Source organism: Urtica dioica, chromosome 6 (assembly GCF_054948205.1).
Source record: "Urtica dioica subsp. dioica isolate 48M chromosome 6, U.dioica_male_clone48M_v1_H2, whole genome shotgun sequence".
NCBI classification, from domain to species: Eukaryota; Viridiplantae; Streptophyta; class Magnoliopsida; order Rosales; family Urticaceae; genus Urtica; species Urtica dioica.
Window position 1 is genome coordinate 40,828,226 of NC_142761.1, and position 25,339 is coordinate 40,853,564.

Genomic DNA, 25,339 nt, shown 5'->3' on the forward strand with positions numbered 1-25,339 from the left:
TATTTAGTTTAAACAAAATTAGTTCGAAGAATATATTTAGGAAAAAAAACATAAAGAGATATAAGTAACACTATTGAGTGTAATTTTGTAAGAGATATATGCAGCCGAAAGAACATTTAGAATTTTGATTAAAAAAAAAAACATTTAGAATTCGAAGCTTGTTGGCATATATATTTTTTTGAGGGAGCTTATTGGCATATATAGAGCAAGGATTGAAATCCCGGGGGAACCGGACGGGATCCCCCTTTTTTGAACTCCCCGGCACCGGAACCACCAAAACCGGAAGTTTCCGGTGATTCCGGGGGAACCGGACCGGGAACCGGGAAGGAACCCGGTTCTCACTTCCCGGTCCGGTTCAGTTAAAAAAAAACCGGGTATAAATACCCGGGTTCGAGTCTTCTCCAGCCTTCTCTCCCTCCTTTCCCGGCGATCTCTTTTCGGCCGGTGTCCTCGGCGGCTCACGGCGTCCTCGTCTTCTCAGCTGAGACGCGCGCGCGAGGTGGCTTCGGGTCTCGGTGGCTGTCGGCCAAGCTTCCTCTTCGCAAGCTCAACTCTGTCTCGCTCTCTTCCTCTCTTTCGCTCTCCCGGCTTCTCTCTCGCTCCCGCTCGATTCTCTTCTTCTTCTTCTTCTTCTTCTTCTTCTTCTTCTTTTCTTCGGTCTTTCTTTCTTTCCTTTCCTTCTTTCTTCTTTTCTTTCCTCGTGGTTTTTTTTTCTTTTGGCTGATGTGCTTAATTTTATTCGGCCATGAAGACTTAATGGCAAGCTCAACCTTATCCTATTAATTACAATCCAACTCCTTATTCCTTATTTTCTTTCAAATGGGTCCTGAAAAATTGTTACAACTAACTCCTCCTCATATAATTATTTAATTAAATCCATAATCGAGCGGATTATAATTATATGATTCGAACCGAGAATTTTCTCATTCGTTCTCGATTAATTCAAATATATTAAAGGTTTCTCGAAAATAATTCTCGTTCTTGAGAATTTATTTCTTAAATTATCTCCCGAAAATATTTCCTCGGAAATACTTTATTAATTGAAATAACTCAATAATTCCTTTACTCCTTCCGAGATTTCTTATTACCTTAATATATTTAAATTACTCGATAAACTCATTGGACCATAATTCACTCGAGAGTAGGAAAAATATAACGAGGAATTTACTTCACTAACTTGCTTCCGGATTCCTTTCACGTTGAAATTAATTAGGTCGTTAAAATATATTTTCACTTTCACAATTTTTCTTACATTCGTGAAAATATTCTAAAACCTTATCGACCTTGATATTCTTAATTTCCCATTCTCGATTATTTCATCGTTCCTTCGAGAAATTCCTTGATATTATTTCCTTTGAAATCTTGAAATCTCACTTGAAATATGAACCGAGGGAGTATAGAGAAAATCTTCTCGTTTATCTGAAACGAGAGAGGAATGAAATTCTATATAAATTCAAACGAGAGAGAGAAATATAATCTCATTTATTTATTTGCGAGAGAGAATCATATGGAGACGGCGTTTAGAAAATTAGGTTGTGCGGGTCTCACACTTACTTTTTGTTGTGTTTGTAATTTGGTATTGTGTTGAAACATTGTACACTATTTTTAATTTTATGAATTTTATCCTACGTACTTTGTATGTTTTTTGTATATTTCTTTTCTGAATTCCCCTCGGTAAATACGGTATTTGACAGTATTACTCTACGGTAACGGTAAGTTCAACGGTACCGGTTTCCTTTTTTTTCCATACTTTCTCCGGTATTCCTTTACGGTACCAGGAGTTACCAGTAAATTCTGAAGCTCGGAACGGTAACGGTATTTCGATCCTTAGTATAGAGTAATTGTGGCTTAGCGGGAGATACCGCCACTCCCGCTACCGCGTGTGTCCCACTACCGTTAATTGACCAAACGGGAGTCCCGTCCCGTTAAGTAATGGGACGGGAACGGGACTTGGCCTAACGGGATTCGGACCCCGTTAGGCATAAAAAAAAAAATAAAAAAAAACGTTTTAAAAGAATTTAAATAATTAAATAGAAGGATATAATTGATAGGATTTTAAACTAAGTGAGTAGAAATAAAAAATAAAGAAGAATGTAAATATAAAAATGGGTCTACTAAAAAACCTCACCAACCCCTAAAAAGGTGCGACGGCGAGGAAAAAGAATACCCCTTTCCACGTTGATTATTTGAAAATTTATCCCGGACAAGGGCCGGGATATCCCTTAGTTATACAAGTTAGTCTAACTATTTATGTTTACATTTGCGAAATCAACTTCAAAATCGTCAAGAATATCGAACCACATGAATGTTTCTTGTGCTTGATTTCTATGTTGAATCCAATCCTTACTACACGTCAATGCTTCGACCATCTCCGGTTTCAAGCTACATCTTCTATCGTCGATGATGCGGCTCGCGCTACTAAAAGCCGCCTCAGATGACACGGTTGAAACATGGATGGTGAGGATGTCTTGAGCCATAGATGACAAGACCGGGAACCTCCTCGCATTCTATCTCCACCAAACCAATAGGTCGATGGCTTCGTCATCCAGTTTGACCCAATCATTCCGATCGTACTCTTGGATCTTCGGATGTGACCGTGCGTCGGTTGCGCTCGACCTCGCCTGACTTGTTCCAGCTTCTTGTTGTTGAGGTGATGGGCTGTAAGCGGGCGCGTTGACGAAGACATTCGTGTATTGGTGTCTTCTTGGATACTGCGTCTGTGATTGAATTGGTTGTGCTCGATATTGCGGTAGGAGTTTCGTCTCGTATACCTTGAAAAGATAAAATAAAAAAAAAAGCTTGCACGATCCTCGCAAGATCAAGTGCAACGTAATCTTGGTCCACGAAATGGTTTCTAATGTACTTAAGAAATTTTTTTAAACCACCAATTTTACATCAGCAGTCTAGAATGGCTCTAAAACCGTATAATAATGGAACTTTTCCAGTCCCCCCAATATTTTAAAAACTTGGCTGTCATTGCTTGAATAGAATCTTCAAAAATTGTTTCGTTTTTATATTTATCAAGATGCACAATAATTGCGGTCATAGTATGAAGACCGATAAAAGAAGTAGGAGTGTAAACAGCAGAGAGATAACAACTTTCTTTGTAAAAAATGTCGAGAAAAGAAACAAATGATTCAGCCATCCTAATCTCATATTCGGATATAGCATTTTCACCATGTTCGTTGTTAATGTAAGAAACAATAACATCGACGTAATGCTCGGATAAGAAGTTGGTCAATATGAGAAAGGTAGAATTCCACCTAATTTTGTTATCTAGGTGAAATGTGCGTTCTTGGAGACCATTTACTCTAAGGCGTCTCTTAAGCTCATCTACTCTAAATGTGAACTATTTATCCAACTATTGTAATTCCTAATCTTGTTGATCGAAGGGTCATAACTAGCGGCTCCGGCTTGAACTATGAGGTTTATGATATGGGTAACACAACGTTGATGCAAAAGGGTATCGTCAACGTTAAGTTTCTCCTTTAACTCTCTAATCATGGCGTTGTTGCTTGTGGCATTATCTAAGGTTACAGATATAATCCTATTGGTCAAACCTCACTCATCTATAACACTAACTATGATGTCTAAGATATTTTCACCAGTGTGAGAACCTTCTATCCTCCTAAAGGCTATGATACGTTTGTTTAGGTTCCAATCGTCGTCTATATTGTGCACTACAAGGCTCATGAAATCCATCTTAGATTGACCAGTCCATATATCCGAGGTTAAGGCAACGCTATATCTACCAGATGATATTGTTTGTTTCATTTGTTCATTTTCTCCTAAAAACCATTTTAGGATATCGGATCTCAAGGCTTTTCTAGACATAATTTGAACGTTTGGAATTATTGAACTCATGAATCTAACGAAGCCTTGAGATTCGATATGACTAAAAGATTGATCGGTGGAAACAAAATATTCTACAAACTCACGTCTAAAGCTTACATGATCGATGCGACTTACCTGGCTTGACGAGGCTCCAGATTGATTCCCTTGGCAGTGCCTGTGATGACTCCACAATAGCGACGTCACAACTCTTGTGTTGTGAGCGCTGAAGATTTTGCCACAACTGTGACATTTTCCGGTTTTTTCTCCGTTCGCAATCACCTCTTCAAAGAAGGTCCACACAACAGACCTAGCACGACGTCGTGGTGGTTGTTGTTGATGTGGTTGTTGTTGTTGAGCACATTCATATTGTTGTTGTTCTTGTCGTGCTCGTCGTTGTCGTCGTTGTTGGGTCTCCTCTTGTTGTTCACGTTGTCGATGTCGTGGAACTTGTTCTTCTTCTTCCTCTTCCTCTTCCTCCTCCTCTTCTTCATTTGGATTTTGGGTTTCATCGTCATCTTCTTCTTCATTTGGATTTTGGGATTCACGATAATGTTGCTCGAATACTTGAAATTCTTGAAAAGCCACTTCGGATGGCGGAATTTGAGCTTGATAAGCTTGCTCGGGATCCATTTGAGGGTAATATGGCATTTGAGTGTTTGGAATTTCGGTGAATTCCGAATGGTTGAAAGTAGGAGCAACATAATTTGGATCGAAAAAGTATTGGGTGGTTGGGTCGGGGGCGTTTTGAGACAAGTGCAACCAATTTTCTTCAAAACGGTGCATTCGTTCACCTCGGGAAGCTCTTCCCCTTCTACCTCCTCGGTTGTGGGATGAGGATGCCATGAAAAATTGAAAGCGGTAATGAGTATTAGAGATTAAAATCAAGAGCGTTTGTAAAGTATTTGAGATTGAGATTGAGAGAATTTGAGAGAGTTTGAGAGAAAGGTGTGAAGAAAATGAATGAATTGAGAGATATTTATAGATTTTAGAAATAAATGAGAAAAAAAAAAAATTTCGGCAGAATTTGAGTCCAACGGCTCCATTCCAACGTTTAAAAAAAAAGCCGTAAAAAAAAAAAAAAAAACTCGGGACTAACGGGAGTCCCGGTCCCGTTAGTCGGACGGGACGGGAATCGGATTAACGGGACTCTCGTCCCATCCCATTGCCAGTAACGAGAGTCCCGCTCCCATTACTGTGCCTAACGGTAGCGGGGATTCCGTCACGTCCCGCTACCATTAGGCCAGATTTAGTATAGAGAAAGATCTTTTGGCGATTCCGGTGGGACCCGCACTTTAATGCATAAAATAGCTCAAAAATATACAAAATGACTTCTGTTCCTGCAACAGTATTTGGGGTTTCATTTAGATATTATATTAGATATATAGATAAAGTTCAGACTTACACTTTGTCCGAGGAGTGAGGATTAAATCTGCCCTGTCCGAGAGTGGACCATTAGATAGATTTCAAGGTCATTTAAATCCGTTAGATGTGTTTCAAACCTTATCGACATGCCTCTTTTTTTCTTTGACCGAATTAAAAGCCATGACTCGACCAAAGAAAAGTAAAACCCTTAACTGACTCTCTCACAAACAATCTCAAACCATGGATCTCAATATCAGAAATCTTCTACATTTCACAAATTCGTCATCATCATCATCATCATCTTCAGACGACGAGTTCGACAGGTTACTCGAAGAGAAAGTTATACGACAAGTCATCGCTAATAACAATATGGCCCTCAAACTCTACCTCAAATATCTGTCAAGTTCCGAAGAGGAAGAGCAGCCCAAGAAGAAAAAGAGAAAGACGAAGCTGAAGCCAAAGCCAAAGAAGAAGAAGAGTAAAGAGGACGAAGAAGAAGAGGCTTCAACTGCGAACTCTGGGAAGATGAAAAATGACGATGATTGCGTTGAGAGAGAGAGGAGGAGGAACAAGAAGAAAAAATGAGTTTTATTTTTCTTTCATTTGAATGCTTTATTGTAGATCTGGGGGGTCTATTTAGAAAGAATGATGAGAAGATATTTTGTCACACCTTCACACTAACCCATAGTCCGTCTAAAATACCAACAATTGTTAAAGGTAGTTCATCATGTTACATGAGAAGAAAAATAAGTAAAAATAAAAGCCAATAAATTCCCTTCGGCATTTGCTATTACATGTTAGGTCTTGATTGTTTGGTAGTAGGGATTATATGAACATGACGATGACTAATGAACATGGCGATGAACAAAGCCGAACTAAAAATCATACATGATCAGGATAAAATTTTGAAGCTTCCTACGAGTCTATGACATGGAACTTAGGTCGGAGTTTTTTATTCGTATTATTATATTGTATCTATAACTACAACTATTTAATATACTACTAATCTATCTAGATATTAAACCGCAATACTTTCAATTGACAGCCTTGACTGTACGTAGAAGAGAACGAAACAAGTGTTAGGATTGAAATCTGCGCAGGAAATTTGGTTTTGCAACTTGGTGCTCAAATCGAAAGATAAGTTGAAACCGAAAACACGGGAGATAGCTAAAACGAAGAAAGCAACTTGAGAAAATAAATCTAGATTGGTGAATTCAATAGCCGAATCCTTTGCAGATTTTATATAGCCATACTTTTCATATAGCAGACAATCTCAAGGATAAGAGCTACAGAATAATATTTGAAAACAAAGCTCTGAAATATTGCTTTAGCAGAGACTGTAAAGTCATTGAAACGAAGGCTTAGTTGAGAAGAATCCTATTGGTCACACGTACAAAATGGACAACTCTTAGAAAGTCTTCAATCAAAATACTGAATTAAATCTCAAGAGCCATGGTTTGGTTAAAACTCAAAACACATGTGAAGCAGTGCAAGCAATAAAACTCTTAGAACCCGCAGATGCAAAGAATACTGAGTGTTCAAAACTATTTACTAAGATCTTACTGCAAAGCAATACCGTAAAACAATGAAAATGAATGTCGAAATATTTACCGGAGAGGCGGAGAGCATTAGAATAATAATAATAATAAAATAGAAAGACTAAAGCAATTGAAAAGAAAAACATCAATCTACCTGTAAAAGTAGATGAAAAAAACAAAAAACAAAAAAAAACTCAACTTCTCAATCTTTACTAAAAGACAGTTCAAAGACAACGATACAGAAGAAATGTAAATCATAACCTCCAGCGAAGACAGGTTTTTTTTTTTTTTTTTAAATATTGGTTTAGAACATCAATGTCACAGAAAACTACAAGAGAATCAAAATGTTTGGTACTACCCTGTGAGCAAAAACACTCGCGGTATTAACATTTTGCCCCAGATAAACTATGATCAACCCTGAAGATCAGCATCACTTAATCTGCAAATATTAAGCTTGAGAATGTAAGGACGGAAAAAAAATGAAAAAGTAAAAATAGATTAGAAATTACAACTATAGAACATAAATGCAGATAGTAAAAATAGTAATTCGCACCAGAGTACGTAGCAGAGCAAAGATAAGAAGCAAATTATAAAAACAATTTAATTAAATCAGGAATATGAAGACGGAAGATGATTACTAATTCCATGCTCGCAAACAAATAAGTTAATAAAAAATGAAACAAAGTAAATGAAAAATATATCTTCTAACCACCCAGAGAATAGATCATAAAAAAAAGTGCTAGTGTTGAACGAATTCTGAGGAAACTGATCTAAGACCTTGGGAATAACAATAATTCCACGAACAGAAACTGAAATTATATGTATGGAAAACCATAGGAGTGGCTTCAAAGGTAGAACATAAAGTTTTCAAAAGACAAGCACAAAAACCTCTCCACTGAAAAAGCCATTACATAAGCAAGGTACGTGATAGCGCTTCAGAAAATCACGAAGCAAATAAGCTTCAAGCTAAACCATTATACTAAAAAGCTTAGGCTAGCATTGACAACTTTCAAGCTGACTAAACTCATTCTAATATCTTCAAAAACAAAAACCAAAAGACAAGAAAACCAAAACAAAAAAAAAAGGTAGAACCAAAACCATAGGAGTGGCTTCAAAGGTAGAACCTAAAGTTTTCAAAAGACATGCACAAAAACCTCTCCACTGAAAAAGCCATTACATACACAAGGTACGTGATAGCGCTTCAGAAAATCACAAAGCAAATAAGCTTCAAGCTGAACCATTATACTTAAAGCTTAGGTTAGCATTGACAACTTTCAAGCAGACTAAACTCATTCTAATATCTTCAAAAAACAGAAAACAAGAAAACCAAAACAAAAAAAAGGGCACAACTCATGGAATATCTAGTAGCCATAGGTAATGAATAAGAAAAGTTCATCAAAGAACTAAAACTCGAGAAAACAATGATCCCTAAAGCACTAGGAGACCGTTCAAAAACAATAGAGAACGAGAAACGAGCTAATCAATTACCACATATAGGGAGACTGGTAGGTCCTGCTGGAGTAGACCTGTTGAAGCCCAGTCTCCGGCGAGCTCACACTCCGTCCGGCACCGGCACCGGAATATCCTCCGTAGAGTCCGATCCCCGGAACGTACCCTCCTCCGGCGCCGTACATCATCGGGCTGAGGTACGCAAGGCTGTGGTGGTGGTGCGGGTACGGGACCGGCACCGGCATCGGCATCGCCTGCTCCGGAATCGGCGGCGCTGCGGCGGCGGCGGAGGACTTGGACTTGGTCTCGGCGGCCTTCTGGCAGTGCAGCTTGTGGCCCTCGAAGACCTTGTGCGGCTCTCGGAGCGCTCTCTCGAACCCCGAGGCGGTCTTGTACACGAACAGAGCGAATCCTCTGGACCGTCCGGTCCGAACGTCGAACCCGATCGGACCGGTCTCGATCTCCCCGAACTTCGCGAAGAAGTCCCTGAACCTCACGACGTCCGTGTCCGCCGGGACGTTTCCGACGTAGATCTTCCTGGACGACGCGGATCCGGCGCCGGCGGAGGAGGATCCGGCGCCGCCGGAGGAGGGAGGGCCGAGGGAGGCCAGCTGGCAGGTGGCGATCCGGTTGTTGATCTTCTTCTGAGGGCTTCTGAGAGACTTTCTCGCTCCCTTGCGAGTCTTGAAGAGGACGAAGCCGTAGCCCTTGGCTTTCCCAGTCGCTTTCTCGAGGACGACGTTGCAGTCCTCGATCTCGCCGTATCGCCCGAACGACGTCGCTAGCGTTTCCTTCGTCGCGTCCCAGGCCAGGCCGTGGACGAAGATCTTGCGGTGAGACACGTCGCGGTCGGCGAACTCGCGGATTCGCCGGTGGAGTGACGCGTCGCGCGCCGCCGCGTCGCTGATCAGATCGATAAGCTGGGACTTCGTGTACGGCTCCAGGAGGCTGGGGAGGTTATCTGTCGTCTCGAGGTCGGAGTCGGAATCTGATTCGGAGCCCGAGATTGACTCGGCGTCTGAATCGGAGACGGGTTTGGGTTCGTCGTCGGAGTTGTCGGAGTCGGGGAAGAGTTTGGAGGGCTTGGGCTTCTTCTTGGACGAGGTTTGGGATTTGTTCTGCTTCTTGTTCTTGGCGTGCTTGCGCTTCTTTGAAGACTTTCCGAGGGAAGCCATGGCAGCGTACGGCATAAGGTCTCAGAACGTTCGTCGCGGATTGGGTTGATCAATTATTTGTTTCACTGAGAAATGAGAACCACAATTCTTTTTTTTTTTTTTTTTACTAATTGCATAACGTACTCTCACTTTTACTTTATCCGTTAAATGGACTCAAGTTTATAAAAGTTTCAAAAATTACGCCTCAAGTATATATATATATATATATATATATATATATTTTTTTTTTTTTTTTGAAAAATAGAAATCTATTATTAATCATAGCATTCTTGATTAATTACAGACTCTATCGAAGGAGGGTAATCCTCCAACCAAATGAGTTTATCATCATTTATGGAAAGAGCGTAAGTTGCTAAATCATGAGCTGCCATGTTAGTTTCCTTATAGATGTGAGACAACTTTACTCCTGGAAAGTTAGACAATAAACTAGATATATCTGACAAATGGAATAAAGTCATTCTTGAAGATTGTTTCCTTCTCATGAGCTTGTACCACAATCTTAGCATCTGACTCCACAATGTGGATAGGCAGAAACACTTTCAAAATCCAAGATAAGCCATAGCGGAGAGCGAGAGCGAGAGCTTCAGCTTCTTTGATCGTGAATTTGCCTGGAAGATTTTGAGCCAATGCAGCCATAACTAGTCCAGAAGAGTTGCAAATCACGGCTCCAATTCCAAAGTAGTTTGAAGATTTATGAATTGAAGCATCGACGTTGAGCTTGTAGTGGTCGCAACTTGGGGGTATCCATCTTGCTTGGAGGCGGTCCCGTCTGGCCTCAAGTATTAATAAGTACGCTCTAGATTTATAGCAAAAAACAAACTATACATTTTTTATGTAGCCAATGTTTGTAAACGTAGTGGAAAATAACCAAACCGTTTAAACTAACAGATACATTTGACCTAAATATCCTTAATAAACAAAATAAAATCGAAAATTAATATTAAAAATTTACAATTAATTACAAGTGTTAATGAATTAATAAAAATCGGAAATTTATTTATAAAAATATCAATTAATGACAAGTGTTAAAAAAGTTCCTGATTTTTAGAATTTCTGCCACTTAAAATAATATAGCCTTATTTTTGCGATTCTCTTTGAATTCGCGATTTTGTTTCCACTTGTATCGCCGTTCTCTGTAAACAAAACAAAAAAAAAAAACATTTTTCATAGTTAATAACTGTAAATACTTTTGTAGTTAATAACTGTAAACAAATGGGAGTATTGGACTTCACATTTTGCAATAAATATGCGTTAATAAATGTTAATTAAGTACGTACATAATCATAATATTTATAGAAAGGAAGGAACACATCATAACAACGTCGAACAAAAGAAATAAACATAACAATAAGTTGATATCTCACGGAAATAATTAGCTTTTCAAGCCCCATGTTTTTCTGAACTCAATATTTTCTATTAAAAAAAAGATATGAAAAACAAAAATATTGAGCACATAATATTTGAGTCAACAAATTTTAAAAAATGGTAACTGAGTACTACAAAATAGGAACAATACGTGGCCTAATAAACATTACGTAATTATTTTTAAACTACCCTTTTAAAAAACTAGTAACCGCCAAGTATGTTAAAGACACAAAAATTGGAATTTTAACCCATCGAATCATATGCCAACTCATCAATTTGACTATTTTTTTAACGAAGTTTCCAAACGTTGACTATATTGAAAATGTGATATTTGATATGGCCTAATGAGTTACAAAACTCTATTAATAAACCTTGAAAGGGTCGGCAATTCGGTTCTGACTCCCTAGAGCGGAAGGCCAAAAAGATTATTTTCCCACCCCCCATAATAGATCTACCGAAAGTTTTGTTCTTGTGAGTCTTCGAATCGATAATTCTAATTTCGTAAAGAGATAGAAAGTCACTAGTATAATCCAGAAGGGTATGTTTCCGAGATTGTCCGTTGATGTTTTCTGATTTGTTAAACTAGACCGTCTTATCCATCTTAATTGGCTTAAATTCATCTCTCATAAAATATGGAGGTAGTTGTGGAGCTAGGTATAAGCCGTGTCCATGATTTTTTTTTTCCTTTCTAGGAGCTAAAATTTTTCGACTTTGATCTTCAAATTTATGTCCATGGAGGTTGGAACTTCTAGTCTTTATGTTAGGATTTGATCCCCAAATATGACCTAAAACCAGAAAACGAATAATACGCAAAGCGCAAATAACACACACAGATTTATAGTGGTTCACTTTCAATGCGAAAGTTACATCCACTTTACCACTGCAGATTTCACTAAACTTAAATTCATGAGAAATTGCGTTTATAACTCTCTTACGCTCTCCGCATACAATCGGGGTATAAGATATTTATAAAAGAAATGTTAGAACTAATAGACATGCCTAAAATTCTCAAAATACCATCATCGTCAATCCACGAATAATCGTCGATCCACGAATCATCGTCGAAAGGTCTTCAACTCAACGATTGATTAGGCTCCACGCACCAACACCTTATTGTCTATAACGTTTTGTTCTAATAAAAAACAGAAGTGGTGTTCGGCCAAAATCATAAAGACAATTCCACCCGAACGCAAATATTTACTCCAATAATAACAACTACAAGGCTATGAAAACACTCGTTAACTTGTTAACCACATTTAACTTGTTAACATGTGTTTCCTTTGTTGGAATACTAGAGAGAAAATGGACAATATTGAGTATTTATTGTTTATTAAGCTGCTGAGTTTAGGCAAAATTTTGAGTGGGGTCCACTCAATGGAATTTGATAACTCTTTCGTATTATTCTTCGTTGCGGAATGGGGTATAATATCGATTATAATTTTACCAAAAACGGAGCTAGAATGAATGAGAAATTGATGTGTGGAGTATGCTTTAAGTCACATTGAGAATGGATGAACTGACTAAGTCAGTCCAGCTCGACTGGACGAGGCGAGCTCAATTGGACGAGTTCGACTGGTCCAACTCGACTTGACGAGGCGAGCTCTACTAGACGAGCTCGACTGGACGAGCTCGACTGGACTTAGTGGCGAAGTCAGTTCGACTGGACGAGCTGGACTGGAAGAGCTCGACTGGTCTAAGTGTCGAAGTCTCTCCAGCTCGACTGGACGAGCTCGACCGGATGAGCTCGACTGGACTTAGTGACGAAGTCAGTTCGACTGGACGAGCTCGACTAGACGAGCTCGACCAGACGAAGAGACAGAGTGTACGTTTGTGACTTAAAGCCAACAGTTTGGATTCTTCAATCCAATGGCTCTTTGAGCATTAAGTACTCCTTATGGCTGTGTAATAATGCCATTAAGGCTGAAAACGTTTGAATGTTCACTTGGCTGTGAGTTGAAGACCGTGTATTAAATGGTTGTTATAACCTGCAAGTAATTACCTTGAAGGCTGGACAGTTTTGGAGCTTCAAACAACTCAGCCTTGGCCTTTATATATTGAGGCTTGATTTTCTCATTCGAAGACACATAGAAAATTCACAAGTGTTTTTACTGCTTCTCTCAGTTCCTTATCTCTCCCAGAAATTGTTTTTTCTTTTGTAGTCGGGGTTCAGTACTGTTACAGGTTTAGTTCGCCGGGGAAGTTAGTTTGGTGCAACCTCTTCTCATTCCGCCGTTGTATCCTGGGAGGTAAATTACTCGTCGTTTTCGGCACCCACGGGGAGGGCAATATTACTTTAAGGAGACCGTCGAACGGTCCTCGACTTGGCTTCTTTTTGTTTATATTCTTTGTTCATAATTGTGTTGTGTTGTAGTTCTTTTTCTTTTCTTCAAGCTGTCAGTTTTTATTTTCCAGAAAAAATAAATATTTTTCTAGTAATATATCTAACAATCTTAAAGTAATATCTGCTCTTAGATAGCTTGCTCGTGGAAGGAGTTTTCGTTTTTAATTTTTGTGTTGATTGTTTCAACAATTTAATTTGGGTGTTTTCTTTTGTAGTAATGGAAAACAACAACAACACCACCTTTGTGAACGGAGTGGATGCGTCGGGGAATCCGATCATCCCGCTGCCTTCCAACGTGGAGGTATTGACGACCAACGCCTCAAACCCGAGCATCGTCGTGCAAAACTTGGCAGAGGCTTCGGTCGGGAACGGACCCGAGGGTCTTGTTCAATCGATGGCGGCTATGGCCGTGAACGGACCCGCGGGTCTTGTTCAAAATGCGGGCGCGGTCCGAGGGCCTCCCGTAATGATGCCGGCCGAGAAACCGGGGAAGTTCGATGGCTTGAACTTCAAAAGATGGCAACAAAAGATGCTATTTTATTTGACCACCATTGGTCTTGTACGGTTTTTGACCGACGATCCTCCGACTCTCCAAGAGGACGAGACCGATCCGAAAGTGAGAATGGCGTTTCTCGCTTGGAAGGATTCTGACTATTTGTGTCAGAATTATGTGATGAATTGTCTAGCGGACTCCCTATACAACGTGTATAGTTCCAAGGCGTCTTCGAAAGAGCTTTGGGAATCACTAGATTGGAAATACAAGACCGAGGACGCGGGCTCGAAGAAGTACATAGTGGGCCGCTTCCTCGAGTTCAAAATGGTGGACAATAAGACGGTCGTGAGTCAAGTGCAAGATTTACAACTTATCTTTCACGAGATTCAAGCCGAAGGAATGACAATTAGCGAGTCTTTCCAAGTTGCCTCCGTCATCGAGAAGCTACCTTCGGGTTGGAAGGAATTCAAGAACTACCTTAAGCACAAGCGAAAGGAAATGAGTCTTGAAGATTTGGCGGTTCGCCTTCGCATAGAGGAAGACAACCGTGGCTCCGACAAGAGGTTCAAAACCACGTCCGAGAGAGCCAACATCGTCGAGCATGGTGAAAGCTCGAGAGGCAAGAAGCCCGCCAACAAGTTTGGGGCTAAAGGGGCTGCCTTCAAGAAGAAGAACCAACAAAAGTTTGTTGGAAAGTGCTTCAACTGCGACAAAGAAGGTCACCGCGCCGCGGATTGCCGAAAGCCGCAAAAGAAGAAGAAGAGTAAGGCGAATGCCGTCGAGACCGAGAAAGATGACCAATTTCTCGTCGCCGTGGTCTCCGAAGTAAACTTGGTCGATTCAAACCCCAAGGAGTGGTGGTTAGACACTGGAGCTACCCGCCATGTTTGCTCCGACAAAACCGCGTTTTGCTCGCTCGACATGCGCCCGACTGGGGAGAAGCTGTTTATGGGAAATTTGGCCACCTCCGACGTCATGGGGATTGGCCATGTCATCCTCAAAATGACCTCTGGGAAAGAAATGAAGCTCACCAACGTTCTCTACGTGCCCGACATTAGGAAGAATCTCATTTCTGGAACTCTTCTTTGTAACCATGGGTTTAAGATGATTTTTGAATCTCAAAAGATTGTTCTTAGTAAAAATGGGATGTATGTGGGTAAAGGCTATAACAAAGATAATATGTGGAAGATGAATGTAATCGCCATTACTGGCAAGAATGATAATGAGAATGCTTCCTCTTCTGCGTATATGCTTAAGTCATCTAATTTGTGGCATGGTAGACTTGGTCATGTGAATTATGATACTTTGCGCAAATTAATTAATTTGGATTGTATTCCAAAATTTAATATTGATTCTAAACACAAATGTGAGATATGTGTTGAAGCCAAATTAACGAGAACATCTTTTCATAGTGTTGAAAGGAAAAGTGAGTCACTTGAATTAATCCATACCGATTTATGCGATTTGAAATTCATGCCTACGATAGGTGGTAACAAATACTTTGTGACTTTTATTGACGATAGTACGAAGTATTGTTATGTGTATTTGCTTAAAAGCAAAGATGAGGCAATTGAGAAATTTACCATATACAAATTGGAAGTTGAGAATCAACTTGGTAAAAAGATTAAAACGGTGCATAGTGATCGTGGAGGTGAATATGTGGAACCATTTGGTACATTTTGTGCTCAACATGGAATTATTCATGAAGTCACTCCACCATATTCTCCTCAATCGAATGGCGTTGCCGAACGAAAGAACCGGACTCTCAAACAGATGATGAATGCAATGTTGCTAAGCTCGGGGTTACCACAAGAAATGTGGGGGGAAGCCATTTTGGCTGCGAATTATCTTTTGAATAAGATACCTCGAAAGAAAGAGGATAAATCCCCGTCTGAATTATTTAGAGGAACGAAGCCTTCCTACAAATACTTGCGAATGTGGGGGTGCTTGGCCAAGGTTTTGGCTCCCGCACCTAAAAGGATGAGGATCGGTCCGAAGACCGTAGATTGTGTATTCATTGGCTATGCACATCATAGCAAGGCTTATCGCTTCATTGTACACGAATCTAAGAATCCTGATATAAACGAAGGTTCTATTATTGAGTCTAAAAATGCATCGTTCTTTGAACATGTATTTCCGTATAAGACTAAGGAAGATGAGCCGAGTTTGTCAAATCAACAATTTGAGAATATAGAAGATATATCTCAAGATTTTGATGAGGAATCCGAGGATGAGATAGAATCTGAACAACCTCGAAGAGGTAAGCGAGCTAGGGTGGAGAAGTCATTTGGATCTGATTTCCTTACCTATATGTTAGAGGCCGAACCTCTAAGTTATAAAGAGGCTGTAAATTCAGTCGAGGGTCACTTATGGAAGGACGCCATAAGAAGTGAAATTGACTCAATAATGCATAACCACACGTGGGAACTAGTTGACCTTCCTCCTGGAAGTAAAACTCTTGGTTCTAAGTGGATCTTCACAAGGAAGATGAAAGTGGATGGCTCAATTGATAAATACAAGGCGAGACTTGTAATTAAGGGTTATAGTCAAAAAGAAGGTCTTGACTATTTTGATACATATTCTCTCGTGACGAGAATAACATCTATAAGATTGATTATAGCCATTTCCACTTTGCGCAACCTTGAAATCCATCAAATGAATGTCGAAACTGCTTTCCTAAATGGTGATCTCGAAGAAGAGATCTATATGCACCAACCCGATGGGTGTGTAGCACATGGGCAAGAGAGGAAAGTATGTAAATTGATTAAGTCATTGTATGGACTCAAACAAGCCCCAAAACAATGGCATGAAAAATTTGACAATGTAATGATGTCAAATGGCTTCAAGATCAACGAGTGTGACAAGTGTGTCTACATTAAAACGACCGAACACGGTTATGTAATTTTGTGTCTATATGTAGATGATATGCTTATTGTTGGGAGCAAGGAAAGCATGATTAAATCCACAAAAGATATATTGAATTCGAGATTTGATATGAAAGATTTGGGATTAGTCGATGTTATCTTGGGGATCAAGATTAAAAGAACATCAAATGGGCTTGTTTTGAGTCAATCACACTATGTTGATAAAATTCTAGACAAATTTGCAAAGAATGATAGTGGAGTATCTAGAACTCCTATCGACGCTAGTCACCATTTGTCTAAGAATAAAGGAGATAACGAGTCTCAAAACGAGTATGCTAGAATAATAGGAAGTCTAATGTACTTGATGAATTGTACTAGGCCTGACTTAGCTTACTCTGTAAGTAGATTTGCGAGATACACGAGTAATCCAAGCTCTGAGCACTGGAAAGCAATCGTGAAAGTACTGAGGTATTTACGATTTACTCGTGATTATGGTCTACACTATACTAGACATCCCGAAGTCATTGAAGGTTTCACTGACGCGAGTTGGATATCTGATATACAAGACTCTAAAGCCACAAGTGGATATGTATTCACTTTAGGTGGTGCAGCTGTGTCTTGGAAATCCTCAAAACAAACCGTGATAACTAGATCCACGATGGAATCTGAGTTTGTTGCTTTGGATAAGTGTGGTGAAGAAGCTGAGTGGCTAAGAAACTTCGTAGAGGATATTCCAAATTGGATAACACCCGTGCCTGCAATATGTATATATTGTGATAACCAATCTGCTATTGGTAGAGCACAAAGTGTTATGTATAATGGTAAGTCTAGACATATCTGTCGACGACATAACACCATAAGACAACTTCTCTCGTCTGGAGTCATAAGTGTTGACTATGTAAGGTCCAAAGACAATATTGCGGATCCGCTAACCAATGGGTGAAATAGGGACCAAGTAGAGAAGATGTCAATAGGAATGGGACTAAAGCCCATGAAATAAAAGTTTTAGCAAAGGAAACCCAACCATGATGACTGGAGATCCCAAGAACTTGGTTCAAAGGGACAACCTAACTGCTAGAATGAAGTGAGGTCACTGTGGGGGAAAACCCCGGTCCTATTCCTATGATAAAATCAGTGACACCCGTAAGAGGCTAAGCATTGTGCTTTTAATGATTCTTTGAAATCGGATCTTTGAGATTCCGAACGAGTAATGCGGATTACTCTTTGTCGTAAGGATCACCTATGTGAGAGAGAAGTGAGGCCGCTTCGAAAGAGAATTAAAGGGGCGTAATTCTTTAGAAAATCTTACAGAACCAGGCGCATGTTCAGGGCCGAAATGAACATAACCATGAGAACTAAAACCTGTGGCAGGAAAATATCAGCGAGATATATGCTCATCGTTTATATACAAACGACTAACAGTTCAAGGACATCGTGTCTACTGAGTAGTCCGTAAACATGACATACTTCTACGAGGGAAGGTTCAAGGACTTTGTCTACCTATCCTATACTGGTATTGACCGTAGAACTGATCACCATATTGAGTCGTGTCGAGTCTTTTTGTTGTCGTTATGCAATTTCATTCATGTGGGGGATTGTTGGAATACTAGAGAGAAAATGGACAATATTGAGTATTTATTGTCTATTAAGCTGCTGAGTTTAGGCAAAATTTTGAGTGGGGTCCACTCAATGGAATTTGATAACTCTTTCGTATTATTCTTCCTTGCGGAATGGGGTATAATATCGATTATAATTTTGCCAAAAACGGAGCTAGAATGAATGAGAAATTGATGTGTGGAGTATGCTTTAAGTCACATTGAGAATGGATGAACTGACTAAGTCAGTCTAGCTCGACTGGACGAGGCGAGCTCAATTGGACGAGCTCGACTGGTCCAGCTCGACTGGACGAGGCGAGCTCAATAGGACGAGTTCGACTGGTCCAGCTCGACTTGACGAGGCGAGCTCTACTAGACGAGCTCAACTGGACGAGCTCGACTGGACGAGCTCGACTGGACTTAGTGGCGAAGTCAGTTCGACTGGACGAGCTGGACTGGAAGAGCTCGACTGGTCTAAGTGTCGAAGTCTCTCCAGCTCGACTGGACGAGCTCTACCGGATGAGCTCGACTGGACTTAGTGACGAAGTCAGTTCGACTGGACGAGCTCGACTAGACGAGCTCGACCAGACGAAGAGACAGAGCGTACGTTTGTGACTTAAAGCCAACAGTTTGGATTCTTCAATCCAATGGCTCTTTGAGCATTAAGTACTCCTTATGGCTGTGTAATAATGCCATTAAGGCTGAAAACGTTTGACTGTTCACTTGGCCGTGAGTTGAAGACTGTGTATTAAATGGTTGTTATAACCTGCAAGTAATTACCTTGAAGGCTAGACAGTTTTGGAACTTCAAACAACTCAGCATTGGCCTTTATATATTGAGGCTTGATTTTCTCATTCGAAGACACACATAAAATTCACAAGTGTTTTTACTGCTTCTCTCAGTTCCTTATCTCTCCCAGAAATTGTTTTTTCTTTTGTAGTCGGGGTTCAGTACTGTTACAGGTTTAGTTCGCCGGGGAAGTTAGTTTGGTGCAACCTCTTCTCATTCCGCCTTTGTATCCTGGGAGGTAAATTGCTCGTCGTTTCCGGCACCCACGGGGAGGGCAATATTACTTTAAGGAGACCGTCGAACGGTCCTCGGCTTGGCTTCTTTTTGTTTATATTCTTTGTTCATAATTGTGTTGTGTTGTAGTTCTTTTTCTTTTCTTCAAGCTGTCAGTTTTTATTTTCCAGAAAAAATAAATATTTTTCTAGTAATATATCTAACATCCTTAAGTGATTTAAGTAGCACGTACATCTGGATACACGTGTAATAGTGATATACCGATTGCTCTAGAACCTTCTTCGGGAAAAATATATAAATAACACATAATCTAAACTAAAAGATATAAGTTAATTCAATTAAGATTCTATTTTCAAATATTGTGAAGATATAAAAAAGTGTGTGTTACTTTCGTTATATTTTCAGTTAAGATTTCTTTAGTAGACGTATAGGACATGCTTTATATTTGTAATAAACGTGAGCATTCAACTTCCTAAGTTGTTATTGTTTTATAATTACTATGATACATTACTTGACGACATGATGTTGTGCGACAAGACCAACAATAAATCCAGCAAGAAAGACATCTAATTTACATGGGAATTCATTAAAAAAACAATCTCATTTTTAGTGAGAGATGGGAAAGGGTCAAAGCCTTTTATGACCACTATATTTATCTAATAAACGGATTGGAATTGAAGGGTGTTGACATATAAAAATAATACGAGAATTGTTCTGCGAAGAACACTAACCTTTGAGTACGCAGTCTCGAGCACATTAAAGGTTCTAGACATGATTTTCTCTAAACATAGACGAATCTAGTAAATGAGAGAATGTAAATGAGGGTGTTTTGTGATAGGTGAAACTTCTGATGTGTACTCTCCCTTTCTTTATTGCTTTGCTTCCCTTTTATAAAGGTGAGTTTGAAGATCATGAGGCGATCAAGCCCATCATGGTAGTTACTTTGTATCTTCCCTTTTTTATTTGTTTGTGAGTGGGTGGTTATTTTGCATAACCGCTTAGTAGTTATTTTTACTAAGGTAACCGATATGTACATGTTCTCCGACGGTTATTATTTAAATTATGATGAGGTCACATTTTCTTAGTTTGACTAGTCTTTAGACCTACTAGCTTCTCTTATCTTCGAGGTTCTGCTCGGTAGGGTTCGTTTTGACCTTCTGAACGAGTCGTTCCTTAAACTTAATGAACTCTCAGGCTTATTTGACTCGGGCACAGTGCATGATTCTTCTTGTTCTCGGAGGGTCCGTGTACATATGCTCAGACCGTGCTAATTATATGAGTAACAAATTGAATAAAGCATAATAAAGGCTTGTTGTAAGTGAATTGCAAACTATCGGGTCTAGTACACGAGACTTCAAAATGATGGTCTTTTATTCGGTGGGAATCAGAAGAGTGAATCATTTAGGTCATACTTCTTCAACAATCGAAACCCAATCGATTGTTGTGGACAATACTGTCTAATGGAAAATTCATCCTGGATTAATGGATGCGAGATTAGCTCTGAGAGCTCATTTTGATCGAAAATGAAGGTTTAGAGAGCAATATATTGCATAGGGGTATTCACAGATGATGTTATTTTCTTCCATAGTGAATTCATGACATCGTGCTTTTTTGTGGCAAAGAAAATTGTAAATAAGATTTGTCAATGCTCGCATTTGGTTTAACATCCTAGAGCACATGCTATTCGACCTAAGGTCAGACTTGAATTTGCGTGTAAGTTAATTTGTGGGTCGTCTCTCGTCTAGTCACTCCAACTTTGTGGAATGAGTACTCTCTGGTATAGTTCTGTATAACAGACAAGGAAACGAACTCAAAGGGTGCGAATGAATTTACACCGACGCACTCTCCAACGCACAATAAAAGCATCGTGCTCTATCACGTGGCGTCTGCCTTGAGGACCTTCAACCTTTTTCATGTGCCTTTGGTGTAATCCCGATTATGATTATGGTTCTAATTCTTCATCGTGTTGTTACGATTAGACGCGATTATAGATGACAATTTTACTCATGTACCCACATACCCGCAATACCCTACTCGCCATGGATAGAGTCTTACCCGAATAAATGGATAATGAGTTGGGTACGGGTATTACCCATTAAAAGTTATATGAGTATGTATATGGTATAATTTTTAAGTACCCTACTCATACCTTATCCATTTGAAATTATTACTATATTTTTGAATTTTAAGCAAATTTTAGTGTACGTATTTATTAATTTAAGTATTTTTTAGATTTGTAATTTTTCTATTAATAAATCTAATGTTAAATAGGTAAAAAAAAAAAAAAAATACCCATAGGTTACCACATACTTTCTATGATCTTACCCAGACCCATTAAAAATAAATGGGTATAAGTAGGGTATGATTTAAAAAAAAATTCGTGGGTAGTATCTGATTTTGCAAGACCCTACCCATTGTCATCCCTAGATGCGATAGTGAATTTTATTGCTCTCTTCCTCAACCAAATGTGAGAAGTCAGGAGGATAAGTGATAAGAAGAAGTAACTGAAAAAAGACACGCTAGCATTGGTGAGAACGAGCTTCTGGTGAGTCAGGAAAACCATGCGATAATCAATAGCTAGATGGATACGCCACAGAACAACCACTACTACAATATCTGCATGCCTCCATATGTACTTACGTTATCGTGTCAATTCGAGTTTTACCCCAAATAGTCATAATCTAAGCGATTCCAACGAGAGCGGCCGATAGCCTTCGTCACAATCAGGAACCATCGTGAAGCGACGTGGACGTGTGGACGCGTGTCACGTGACTAACTCCCGTATGATTCATCTTTACGTGTCACGTAAATATTATCCGATAAACCGTGAAAGCAAGTTAAAGAATGATACCTTATTACTACTTTTTTATTATCATAATATATATAACTAGATTGATAAAAATAAAATTTCTTCAATGGATCAATTAGTTGCTTTGAGTAAACATATAAAAAATTGATTATATAGTTATTTATAATGTCTCAGTCTACCGACAGTGAAAGTCGGGAAAAAGTCTACCGACAGTCAACGATCGTCTTTCTCAAATTAAACCACGTCAGCAATAGTTAAGGCCATCACACATTACAACGCTCCCATATTTTCATGGGACTCACTTGCACATGCCAAAGATAATGCGCTAGTCAGACGTGCCGTTTCACTCATCATCCATTACCCCTAATTTTCCATAATCAGCGAAAAGTGAATACTTTACCTTACCTAAAAAAACTATATGACATTTTTTTTAGTACATATGACATTTCTCTTTAAATCACATATAAAGAAGAAAAAAAAATTATTGACATACCGTGATCGCAAATAAGAAAGATATACATAATCTTAATTGAAATTAATGACATACCGTGTGAATGCAAATAAGAAAGAAATACATTTAATCTTAATTGTATCTAAAAATGGAATAATAACATTAATTAAATAATTAAATGAGTAATGAAAGCACCACTACATGCGCAGTTTGTCTGTCTGCCAGCTCAATACCACCACCGCGACGATTTCAATTCCAATTCTCATTACATTCATTACACACACAACACAGTACACACAATCTCTCTCTCTCTCTCTCTCTCTCTCGTCAAGACTGGTAATACTGAGAAAAGAAGACGGAAACGACATGTCGTCGTCGGATGATGAGGCCGGAGAGGAGTACCTGTTCAAGGTGGTGATAATCGGAGACTCGGCGGTGGGAAAGTCGAACCTGCTTTCTCGGTACGCCCGGAACGAGTTCAACATGCACTCCAAGGCCACGATCGGCGTCGAGTTTCAGACGCAGAGCATGGACATCGACGGCAAGGAAGTCAAGGCCCAGATTTGGGACACCGCCGGCCAGGAGCGATTCCGCGCCGTCACCTCCGCCTATTACCGCGGCGCCGTCGGAGCTCTCGTCGTCTACGACATCACTCGCCGCACCACCTTCGACAGCGTCGGCCGATGGCTCGATGAGCTCAACAGTACGCCTCTCTTTTCCCTCTCTGTCACTCTCTAGATCTGTCTCTTTTTCAACTCAAATTGAGCTCCGATAGCCAAATTGAGAATTCGAATGCTTGATTGTGCTTAGCTTGAGGTTTTGCTCCGATGATGATCAATTGTGCTTAATTATGCTAAGAAGTGCTACGCTATTGTTTTAGATTCTGAAGCTGCCGCGATAACTGATGAAATGAAACCAAATTACGAGAAATTGAGTCGTGAATTAAATTTATTGTTTGTGCTTGGATTGTGGTATTGTTCCGATGATGATGATCGATTGTTCTTATTTTGCTATTATTGTCGATTTGGATGTTTAGCTATGTTTGGATCATTCTTTATTTATTAGGTTTCAGTGTTTAGTTCCTTTATTGGTATTTGCTTTTCTTATGGTATCCGAGTGAGGTATTTTTTTTATTTTTTATTTTTATTTCATTGTGATAGATCCAACCTTTAAGACAACTTCATACTCTGCTACATAGTGTCCCTCTTCTTAGTTAGGCGTCCAAGATGATTAAACAATACTTATAAAAAAATTTATATTTATATGAAGTTTATATACTTGTTGAAGTGATCCTTGTGAGTTATGTGTTGGTTGTTATAGTGAACTAAAACAGTGCCTATCTAACCGTACTTCTTCGTGATCGAGATTTGATTCCCGTGCGTGATCAGAACTGAAAGAAAAAAATGTACTTTTTTTTACTAAACTTTTCTAGATTTAAGTTAGATTTTCCTCTATACTTTCATGAGATAGTGTGAGAATATAAGTTTGTTGACTATTATATTCGCTCCCTAAGTAACGATAGTAGATCATCAAGATAAATCTGTTTCATGACTTCATGTATTGAATTATTCTTTAGAGCCAGGAGTGATTTTAATTTGATCCGAATGAGAGCAATAGGTTTCCAATTCTTGTGAAGGGCTCAATTACCTAGCAACTTCTGGTTAAATTTTCGAGTTCAGTGATGTGGGATTCTTAATACGGCACCTCAAAATGGTGACTCTTTTGGACTCACTTGTCTCGAGCCGGATCTCGCATTGAGATTGAATGCTCATTTGAGCTGTCTGGGCTTTGATATCTCAAGTTCACGATGTTCCATCTTAAAACCAATTAGCAATTGAAAAAGTGACTCGTGACTTTTTTCTTATTTAGTGAGATCCTAAACACTATTCAAAACGTTCCCTGACTTAAGTAGAAGATCAAATCCCAAAATAATATGGTCAGAGTCTAAATAGAGGAAACGTTTATCATTTGAAAAAGAATCCGCACAAAAAAAAGGTGGGAAAAAGTGGCAGCACTTGTAGAACTGCAATCTTATCATTTGTTCGTTCTGAGCTATATGCTGAAGATCCAACTTATTTCCTGTCACATGTTATGAATGACATTGTCATTAGAACTTTCAGATATCCTGAATGAACTTAATGCACATATGAACTCATGATCAACCATTGGAACAAAGTCCTTTTTAAAAGTTCCAAAGTATGAATGTGGCACTGAAATTTCCGAGGTGTTTTAATCTTTGCAGCGCATTCCGACACAACTGTGGCGAAGATGTTAGTCGGGAACAAATGCGATTTGGAAAACATAAGGGACGTGAGCGTCGAGGAAGGGAAAAGCCTCGCCGAAGCTGAGGGCTTGTTCTTCATGGAGACCTCTGCGTTGGACTCTACAAACGTGAAAAAGGCGTTCGAGATTGTCATCCGAGAAATTTACAACAATGTGAGCCGCAAGGTCCTGAACTCAGACACGTACAAGGCCGAGCTGTCAGTGAATCGGGTCAGCCTCGTCAACAACGGCGCCGACGGTTCTAACAAAAGTCAGAGCTATTCGTGCTGTTCCAGGTGACCTTGGGGTTCATCTGCGATTGAAGAAAAAATTGCCTTGCAAGTGTTGAGGTATTATTGCCCAAAAATTGAATTGTGAATTCTATTTCGTGGATCTATTGTTATTTTTGCTGTGTGTTCAAAGTGAACGAAACAGGACAGTGTCATACAGAGAACAGTAATATTCATGTTTTTTCATTTGATATATTTATTTACAAGTATAGCAGTCATTTTTTTTTCTTCCCTATAGAATATGTAGTACAACTGTGCAAAATAATGTCTTTAATGTGATTGCTTTTCCGGTATTTTAGTAGATTTTACCCCAGATCAAAATATTTAGTACAACATCATCATAAATTTTCTTTTAGAAGGTTTCTGAAATTACCGATTTTAAATAAACGGGGAATTAGGCTTTTATAGCCTATTTAAACCCGATTCTATTCTAACTATCTAAGTTTAGCAAAATAACCCGAACTAATGGAAGACGCTAGCGTCTATTC

The 25,339-nt window shown here is 39.3% G+C and overlaps 2 protein-coding genes across 2 annotated transcripts; one reads left to right on the forward strand and one right to left on the reverse strand.

Annotated features, from left to right (window-relative positions):
* Nucleotides 1-6,918: 6,918 nt before the first annotated feature.
* LOC149394168 (UBP1-associated protein 2A-like) lies at nt 6,919-9,457 on the reverse strand. Its single transcript, XM_089617118.1, has 2 exons — nt 8,223-9,457; nt 6,919-7,173 (listed from the first exon to the last, which is right to left on the reverse strand). Coding segments are annotated over exons 1-2 (1,152 nt in total). The 5' UTR covers nt 9,374-9,457; the 3' UTR covers nt 6,919-7,172.
* A 13,035-nt stretch (nt 9,458-22,492) lies between these two features.
* Nucleotides 22,493-25,060, forward strand: LOC149394169 (ras-related protein RABA5c-like). Its single transcript, XM_089616564.1, has 2 exons — nt 22,493-23,002; nt 24,542-25,060. The coding sequence occupies exons 1-2, from the start codon at nt 22,501-22,503 to the stop codon at nt 24,859-24,861; spliced, it is 822 nt and encodes a 273-aa protein (XP_089472690.1). The 5' UTR covers nt 22,493-22,500; the 3' UTR covers nt 24,862-25,060.
* The last annotated feature ends 279 nt before the right edge of the window (nt 25,061-25,339 follow it).

Coding starts and splice junctions, on each gene's coding strand:
- LOC149394168 (XM_089617118.1), bottom strand. CDS start 9,373: ATGCCGTACGCTGCCATGGCTTCCCTCGGAAAGTCTTCAAAGAAGCGC.
- LOC149394169 (XM_089616564.1), top strand. CDS start 22,501: ATGCGCAGTTTGTCTGTCTGCCAGCTCAATACCACCACCGCGACGATT. Junction 23,003..24,541: donor ATGGCTCGATGAGCTCAACA/GTACGCCTCTCT, acceptor TAATCTTTGCAG/CGCATTCCGACACAACTGTG.